This window comes from Scylla paramamosain, chromosome 6, assembly GCF_035594125.1.
Source record: "Scylla paramamosain isolate STU-SP2022 chromosome 6, ASM3559412v1, whole genome shotgun sequence".
Taxonomy (NCBI): domain Eukaryota; kingdom Metazoa; phylum Arthropoda; class Malacostraca; order Decapoda; family Portunidae; genus Scylla; species Scylla paramamosain.
Window position 1 is genome coordinate 6,952,501 of NC_087156.1, and position 10,000 is coordinate 6,962,500.

The 10,000-nt window shown below is 42.8% G+C and overlaps 1 protein-coding gene across 5 annotated transcripts in view; it reads right to left on the reverse strand.

Moving 5' to 3' along the window:
* LOC135101270 (kin of IRRE-like protein 2) overlaps positions 1 to 10,000 on the reverse strand; it is a 350,738-nt gene that overhangs the window by 79,253 nt on the left and 261,485 nt on the right. For all 5 annotated transcript variants that reach the window (XM_064004974.1, XM_064004970.1, XM_064004972.1 and 2 more), the window contains exon 9: positions 1,834 to 2,003. In XM_064004974.1, coding sequence (XP_063861044.1) covers positions 1,834 to 2,003 — 170 coding nt within the window. The remainder of the gene's footprint in view (positions 1 to 1,833; positions 2,004 to 10,000) is intronic.

Below are 10,000 nucleotides of genomic sequence, written 5' to 3' on the forward strand. Positions count from 1 at the left end.
AATTTTTGACATCAGTTTACTTACATTCGTCAATGGCAGGTGTCTTTTAATTTTGTTATTCCACACCCTCATTCCCTCTCTCTCTCTCTCTCTCTCTCTCTCTCTCTCTCTCTCTCTCTCTCTCTCTCTCTCTCTCTCTCTCTCTCTCTCTCTTTCTCTCTCTTTGATCTTGTTTCACGATTCAACGTCCTTATTTTCGCCTCGCTTTACAAAATTAGTTAAACTTTTTTTCTTTTCCCTCTTTTAACTTAAGCACTTCAGCTCCCCTTCCTCCTTGCGCAATGTATTTGTCTAGCTTTTCCTCTCGCATGTTTTCATAATCTTCCTGTCTTCCAATTCCTTCATTTCATAGACGCATATTTCGCCTTTTCCCTCCACCTAATCCTGCCAAATTATTCAGACATTTTTAGAAATTAAAGTAAGCATTTCCATTACTCTTCCTTTTACGTATTTGTCTATTGCTTCCTTTTATATATTTTTTTTTTATAACTTCCCTACTTCCATTCCCTTTATTCACATTTCATCGACACCTGTCCCCTCTTCCTTTACCCATTTCTTCCCTCCCCCCACCGTTTCACACCCACCCTTTGTCTCCTCTCCACATTCTTCACAGTACATTTATCCTCCCCCGACCAGAGACGATAAATCCACGAGGCACTATCTTCATATTTCTTCGCCTTTTCCTCTCCACGCACTTTCCCTCACGTTCTATTTCCTCCTCTTTTCCTTCCCCTCGCTTCCTTCCTCTTCTTGAATCGACTTTGAAACGTCCTCCACATTATTTTTCAGTTTTAATTCTTCTAATTTATGTTTTTTTTTTTTTTTGCTCGTTGTTTCCAGACTCTTAGTACAGTTTATGTTTGTTCTTCAAGTAAGTTTTGGCAAGCTTTTGTGTCTGCAGCGGAGGGACAGTTCATACGCTGCCCCGGAGTGTGTGTAGCAGTGTGTGCTTCTGTGTACCTATGTTGTGTAGCTTCTGTAGTGTTGGGGTGTGCTGCATCTGACACCTCGCTGTGTTTCTTCTATACATGCTGGTTATTGCTGCTTCAATTCCAGGTGAGATGAAAAGAAACTTACTCTAATTAATTTTCCAGTACCTCTCTTTTCATGAGCAGCAAATTAATCGTACAGCGGGAAGGATAATTATTTTTTTCTCTCTCCATTACTCTTCGCTACTGTGCATCTCGGGTATTGACCTCTGGACCTCATGGCTGGGAAGCTCAACACTAACCACTCCGCTACCAATATCCAGTTAGTCAGGCGGCCTCGTGTACAACCAAAGGGCTACGACTCAATTACCTACAGACTTGCTAGATATTAATTTGACTCTCTCTCTCTCTCTCTCTCTCTCTCTCTCTCTCTCTCTCTCTCTCTCTCTCTCTCTCTCTCTCTCTCTCTCTCTCTCTCTCTCTTACGCCCACGGATGTACAGTACACCCGCGCGTCCAGCAGATCTCCCTCAGGTGAAGAGCCTCCTCAGTGACACGGGAACACTCGAAGTTTGTAAGGTTAAACCATTTGTTGAGCGTCGCTCCAGGAAGGGCAGTGAGACTCTCTCAAAAAGTCTTTATTTATGACGACGAATAGCGGCGGGGCGTTAAAGGGGATGTGTGGGTGGAGTCACCGGTTGCTGGCGTCCCACTTGCGAAATCCACTTATAAACTGAACCGCCTGTAATTTGCCTCTCACCTGGAGGAAGGAATCCGATTACCTGTCTGTTGCCTTTACGTTAAGTGATCAACGCGTAAATGGCTTGAAAATATTTCCCAATTTAGGGGATCGACTCCTCTGTACATGAAGGGTATAAGAGGCTTCACGAACAGTCTTTGCTCACCTTGGACGTGACGGCGGAGGCGGGGATAGGCAGGTGCTCGGAGGTGTTGTTGAAGGTCCATCTGAAGGTGACGGGGCCCGGGCTGGCCTCCACCTCGCACGTGACGCTGGCAGGCTCGTGCAGGGCCGTGCCGTAAACGTTCTTACTGTGGCGGCGGCAGTACGGCTTGTCTGGAAAGGGAGGAAAAGCCGCGTCAGAGGCGAAGGCGTGGCGCAGCCCTTCTCCGCACTCACCTCATGGAGGGGTGGGGAAGATGAACAGTGTGGTGCAGGATGGCATATTTGGTACTGGTGATGCAGGTGGTAATTACAGTAAAGGATGTGTGCAGGTGCCTGACATATAAAGGTGCAGTTCATACGTACATAAATATACAACTAAAGTGTGAAAAAGTGTCTATTGTAATTTCTTGTTAAAATGAATGCACAAGTTCCAGCAGCTATGTTAAAACGTTAAATGATATTACAGTGAATGTTTGCTTTCATGGATAAATTAAATGAAAAGGATAAAAATATCAAAGAATGAAAGAAAAAAAAATAATTGGATATTAGTAGTTTCCAAACGTTTCATGTTTAGTGGCAACATTCTCCATAAATAATTAATCGATTACATCTCGGTTGAAAATACTAGCCTTTGTCCACCAATAACGCTTACAGACCAACAGACAGTGAGTTGAAAGCAAGCAGTTATATGATTCTACACTAAAAATATATTTGAAATCCAGCAAAAGAAAAAAAAAATAATAACAAACACCTTTAAGTAAATTAAATAAAGCAGGCCAAAGTTTACATCATTCGGCTTCAACCACAGCGGCTTAAGCCAATCTGGCGTGAGTGGAGGCGTGAGTAGAATGCAAAGTCACGATACGACACAACTCGCTGCTGACAGCAAGGTTGTGTGGAAGAAGGCGCGGGAGTGCAGGGGTGGCGTGTTAAGGGTGCAGGAATAACAAAGCAGCCTACGTGTTGGGGATGGCGTGTGCTGGGGTGCTGGAATACCTTGGTGCAATGCTCCCCCTGCACCTGCTTGAATATAGGGCAGGGAAAGGTCGTGAGTTGGGATCGGATGCGTTATTCGAATAAATCCCCAGATCTAAGGATACGGTGACCTACGAAACAATGGAAGGAACTTTTGACATTTTTTATTCTTTTTTCAACATTCTTTACACGCACGCAGGGGTTACGTTTTAAAGTGATACGTTGGGATTCTCCTTCCCAACCCCAAAAAAGTCCAGCGCTGTCCACCGCAATAACTTTCCTAACCCAAAGCCACACCGGAAGCTGCGGAGTAAAGGGAAGAGAGAAAGTTGATTTATTTATCCTCCTTTTCTGCACCTTTCCTCGTGCAAGAGAGAAAACGAACGTGTGGCTAGGTTGAAAAATAATATATAATCCATGAAACTTAGCCAAACCTTTTTTTCTCTCTCTCTCTCTCTCTCTCTCTCTCTCTCTCTCTCTCTCTCTCTCTCTCTCTCTCTCTCTCTCTCTCTCTCTCTCTCTCTCTCTCCGACGCGCGACTCCCTCACTTCAGGATGCATCATTTATTGTATCTACTTGTCAAGCTGTCTCTATCCGTCCAGACGCGGCGGCAATAACTCACCATGTAAACTCGGCCCTTGAATGGAGCAGGACACGAGCTGATGGTGATGGAAGATAACAAACAAGAGCACGAGTGTACCCAGGACCCAAGTGGAGGGACCCGAGGTGCATTCACGTGAAGGGGTGGACGAGTGAGCGGCAAAATAAGGGTGTGTGACGGATGTGTTTGTGGAATGCAGCCAGTGGAGTGCGTCACTGAATAGGTTATGTGACTGTAGGTGCGTGACTGCGGTAGGGGGTTGTTGATATGAGTATGTTGTTGTTGTGGTGGTGTGCATGTTTGATGAGCGAAAGGGATATGGATGGATGAGAGAGAGAGAGAGAGAGAGAGAGAGAGAGAGAGAGAGAGAGAGAGAGAGAGAGAGAGAGAGAGAGAGAGAGAGAGAGAGAGAGAGAGAGAGAAACTAGACATGTGTTTCTTTCTGTAACTTACAGTGTGTACAGTTTAGCTACACCAGCTCCCTCTCCCTTTAGGCAATACCTCTCACCCTTCCCTCTCTTAGTTGCACCTTTCCCTGCTCTACCTTCTCCCTCTTTAGCCACACCTCTCTCTACATCTTTTACCTCCCCATTCTGCCCATACTTCTCCAGCCTCCCAATATTCTAGTCACACACTTCCCTCTTCTGATTGTTATAGTGACGATTGCTACATGATCACATCTCTCGTATTCCTCCTGTACTCAAATTTCTTTCCTCTCCCGTTTAGACGCATCTCTCCGCTTCCTTTTTCCATCAGACCTTCCTTATATCCCTTTTTGCTACTCCTTTTCCCTTTCCAAGTTTGTTACCTTCATACCTTTTTCATTTTTTGATACACCTATATTTTCTTTTGACGATATTTATTCTTTCTCTTTTAGCTGCATCTTTTTTCTTTCTTCTTCCTCCTACATTTCTTAACTTCCCCCCTGGCGACAACCTTTCTTCTCACCTCTCTCCTAAGCTCATTCCTCAGTCACACACAAAAACAAGTCTCAGGTCCTTGGCATCCCCGGCATCTGATTTAAACAATACACAAGGTAATTTGTATCGGACTTATCGCTCATTGATTTAATATCATACAACTATACCGGCAGGAAATGTCTTTTAATACAATGGCGAGGCAAGTTATGAGGATATGAATGGGGCGGTGCACGGCTATTATATGCTAAGGTGTTTGTGTCTTCTGTGGCCTTGAGTATATATAGTGGTGGGGACATTCCAGTGTGTGTGTGTGTGTGTGTGTGTGTGTGTGTGTGTGTGTGTGTGTGTGTGTGTGTGTGTGTGTATGTATGTGAGGCGTCTGAAGTCACTGCGACATTCCACGCTCACTGCTTCGAAAATATAGTACTTACTACTGCTGTGATAGAAAATTACAGACGGATATCTTTCTTTCTGCCGAAGACATAATAGGAGGGGAGGGCAGCACACGCACGCAAACTCGCACTCACTCACATAATTAGGGTCACACACACACACACACACACACACACACACACACACACACACACACACAACTAGATAAAGTCAAATGAGTAGAGACAAAAAACAAAATATGGTTGACTCGAATACTGTAAACCACAATTACGCAAACATACACATACTTGCAAACATACACATACTCGTAAACACACACACACACACACACACACACACACACACACACACACACAAATACACACACTAAAGGATAAAAATAGTGTCGTTGTCCATTTTCCTTCCAAAACAAATCTTATATTTCCGATAATATTGACGTCTTGACCAACTATTGAATAAACACGGACAACCCTCGCGCCTCCTGCTCACCAATATCCAACTGAGAGAAAACATTTTCCACTTTACATATGCGCACAGCTTTCCTGGTATTCTCGCTTTCTCATCCGCGTCTTCCTTCATCCCCTCCTCAAATCACTATTAGAAGAGGTGGAAAGAAAAAAAAAAAAAAAAAAAAAACACTGCATTCTTGTAGGCCTCGGGGGTGAGGAGTGAGAATTCTGGGTACGTCTGTTGCTAGAGATATATTTTTTTTTCTAAGGACTAAGTATTGAATGTGTGAGGTTGGAAAACAATTTAGGGGTAATGCAAATGTTCACCTTAAGGAAAGTAAGGAGGAAATAAAGGTGAAGTTCTATCAAAAAGGAAGGTCATTGTAGTTGTTAAAGTGTTTTGATATTCTTCTTTTTCAGGAAAGAAGGAATGTTAGGGAAAAGTGTCAAAAGTTGTTCCTTCCTAATAAAACTTCATAAAAAAAAAAAAAGCAAATATAATTGTTGTGGTCAATGTTTCTTAATGCTGTCTACTACTTGACAGAAAACAAAGAAAGAGAATATGGTCAAAGATCAAGAATTTACCTGTGAGAGGATGAAGGATTCCTCAAACTCAGGGAGTTCGCGTTGCTGTATGACTTTCAGCTGTCCGAATTTACTCCTAAATTGGCAATTAAAGTGGCGGGGAGCGTGTATTCCAGGGAGGCAATACTTACAAACAACGTATAGTTAGCGAGCTACACAACGCTTATATTCACTCAACACAACAGAGGCAGAATGTTTCGCAACATGCACAGCTAAAGAAAAAATCGTTTACATTTCATTACTTTACGAAAGCCCTTTTTCTCCAAAGCATAACATATGTTCCTTCAAATTCCATTATCCGTCCAATATAATTCTTAATCACACTAACGAATGCACGTAACGAACCGCACCAACACCAGACACACCTGAGGAATAACAGCAGGTTGAAAGATTCCATTCCAGGACGCAACAATGCTACCTTTTCTTCCTCTTATTTTCCTCGACATCGAAAATCGTGTTTATGCTCGCGGCACGCTTCGGCAACTCCACCCACGTTTTCTGTAATGTGCCTGTGACTGTAATGACCAGGTTTGTGGACGGCCTCATGTAAATTACTGCTGGTAGAAACGCCTGCCTGGGCTTAGGGAGGCTTGAATCTTTGTAGCGAGGCGATGGAGGGAGACACTTTCAAAGGAACGTGTTATGTGCATTGTGTTGTATCGCTCGGAAGGAGATGGGAGTAGTGTGTGTGTGTGTGTGTGTGTGTGTGTGTGTGTGTGTGTGTGTGTGTGTGTGTGTGTGTGTGTGTGCACAGAGGAGATTCAATGTGGCTGTGTAACAGCAATGAAACAAGACAAGAGACACGCTTAAGTATAAACCATTATTACCCGTGACTGACCCATAGCTGTGATCACCGCGCACCTCTTAACGCTAAAGTGAGAGTGAGACATTAAGAAGTCCAAGTAGGGAGACGAGGGAAGAGAGACAGGAGACACCAGGGAAGAGAGATGGAAGGAAGGGGAATATAGAAAAGCATGGAATAAGAGATACAGAAATAGGGAGATGGAGAGATGGCTTGGGGGAAATGAGAGACTGCAACATAACCTGAATTTTCGAGTTCACGTACATACTCGTAAGCTTTGGCGATTCTCTCTCTCTCTCTCTCTCTCTCTCTCTCTCTCTCTCTCTCTCTCTCTCTCTCTCTCTCTCTCTCTCTCACAGGAGCCCTTCTCACGTCTTTGTGTGTAGCTTTGCTGGAAACGCACAAAGGAAGGAGAGAAAACACAAATGGAATCCAGGAATACTGCACGTTGCCCAGCACGCTACGCCGACTGGCCGACAGTGACAACAAAATCTAACTTTTTTGGCTCATTTCCAATTATAATTTTTGGTACACCACCACCAGCACCACCACCACCACCACCACCAGCATCACCACAACCACTACCACCACCACCACCACGCCTGGAAAAAAAAAAAAACCGAGAGACGTAAATATTCATCTTTATTCATCATTAATTACACCACAATACGTAATAAAAGTCTGGACACGTGGGGTATTTCCGCCAAACCCGCGACCAATTTCAAACAGTGGCGATCAAAAAATCATATAAAACCTCACACACTACACACGTAAATTACTGTAAAAAAAAAAAAAAAAAAGTAAAATGCAATGTGCAGTTTCATGCGTCAGGGTAACAGCAACCAACCAGCGGCGCGATATATGCAGTGAGGGGCCACCACACACACCTGGCCCGCCGCGGTATCAATATGCAAATTACTGGTGGTAGAAATTCTTATTGTCATCCTTTTTGCGTGTGGTCGTGACAGGAGCACTCACACTCTTACACACACACACGAACACACACACACACACACACACACACACACACACACACACACGGATAATGGCCGGTGAATGATCTATGTAGAGGCACTGATATATAACAGAAGCGAAAAGAAAGGTATAATAAAACTAGCAAAAAGAACGAAAAAAATATTAACACCAAAAGACAGTCTGAAAAAACAAAATTTGAAATATATATATATATATATATATATATATATATATATATATATATATATATATATATATATATATATATATATATATATATATATATATATATATATATATATATATATATATATATATATATATATATATATATATATATATATATATATATATATATATATATATATATATATATATATATATATATATATATATATATATAAAGCCAGACATTTTAAAACCAGGATGCGGGAAAGGAAAAATAACCTCACCTGAACTAAACCTTGTATAGAAAGTAAAGAAAAAAAATACACCTGTACTTCCTCTCTCTCTCTCTCTCTCTCTCTCTCTCTCTCTCTCTCTCTCTCTCTCTCTCTCTCTCTCTCTCTCTCTCACGCTTCCCTACACACAGATGTAGTTACCACCCCCTCCCTCCCCCGTTCTTCTATCCCGCTCCTCCTCCTCTCCAGCAGCCATCTCATACCGCCAACTCTTCACACTCCAGCTGAGTTCTTCTTCCCCTATACCGCCCACCACCACACAACGCCCTCTTCCCCGGCTTTCACAACATCCTCTATCCCTTCACCTCAGTGTCTCTCCTGCACCACACTCACACACTCACTATATCACCGTTTCGTAACAGGATCTTTCCCCATCCTTCTCTCTTCGGTCACGTCTTTTTTTTTTTTCTCCTCTTACAACACCCACAATTCCCTCCCCTACATTTTCCTCTGTGCTCATCCTCTCCGCGCCTCTACTACTGGCTCACTTCAACTCCAATGGCCAGGAATGCCTCGCCGCCACAGCATATTAAGTGCTAGTGGTGTTTTACTCCCTCGAGACAATAAGTTTCTCACATTCTGTCCCGAATACAATTAGCTAAATGATTAGATTCACTTCCCTGGTCAAAAACATCTATACTGGCGCCTCCGTATGCACACACACACACACACACACACACACACACACACACACACACACACACACACACACACACACACACACACACACACACACACACACACACACGTCTCATTTGCATACCCATCGCGACTGCCGCACCAGGTCGCCATAATGGGCTCCAAGCTGGGGACTTTGATCTTTGAAACGCGCAAAACACTCCACCCATTTTAGTTGCGTTATGACAGCAGTGTCGGGTAGAGCAAGCCAGCAGCGCGCACTCTACACGAATACTATAGGCATATATACATGGTTTCATACTTGCATATATTCACTCTTACACATTCACTTATACAAGCATATACACGAAACTGTATTGAACGTGTGTGTGTGTGTGTGTGTGTGTTGTGTGTGTGTGTGTGTGTATGTGTGTGTGTGTGTGTGTGTGTGTGTGTGTGTGTGTGTGTGTGTGTGTGTGTGTGTGTGTGTGTGTGTGTGTGAGTTGAATATAAATCAAGAAACTTATATTTAGAGATGAGAATTACTATCCAACAATATTTCTCACCCATGAGGAAAAAAAATCAAAAGGGAAAGGGGAAAGGGAAAGGAAGGAAAAAAAAAAAATCATGCATCTATAATCTCCTTCACTTTCACGATGTTATTCTTTCCTTTCTTTTGCCTTCAGTAAAAGTTGAGCTTTGATGTACAAGACTAACGATTTCCTTCAAGGCGAGAGAGAGAGAGAGAGAGAGAGAGAGAGAGAGAGAGAGAGAGAGAGAGAGAGAGAGAGAGAGAGAGAGAGAGAGAGAGAGAGAGAGAGAGAATGTGGTCAAAAAGATTGGTTTCTTTCACGACACACACACACACACACACACACACACACACACACACACACACACAGGGATCTAATCAAACGGGGTGGCAGGAAAATCAACCAAAATCACTTAACCTTGAAGTAATTGGCAATTCCATTTAGCTCCGGCACAGAGTTCGACATTATGACGAAACTTTGCCTTGAGAACGAAATGACGCGGCGAGGGAAACGAGCACAACGAGGATGAGGATGAGGAGGAGGAGTAGGAGGAGGAGGAGGAGGAGAAGGAGGAGGAGGAGGAGAGAAGGTAGTGGTGGTTAAAGATGAAACCAACGATAAATTTGTACGTGAAAGGAGTGTGCCAAATATAGAAACATTCACAAAAATGTTTAAATGACATAATGAATTAAAAGAAAAAGAAAGTAAGTCATAACAAAGGAGGAAAAAGTATATTGACAAATTATTCCAATGTGAATTTTTTTTTCCTGCCATTGACTTTTGTAAAAAAAAAAAAAAAGAAAAACAATTCTCATATATCCAGTTTCTGCTATTTCCCTTTCTTTCCACCAGTTTC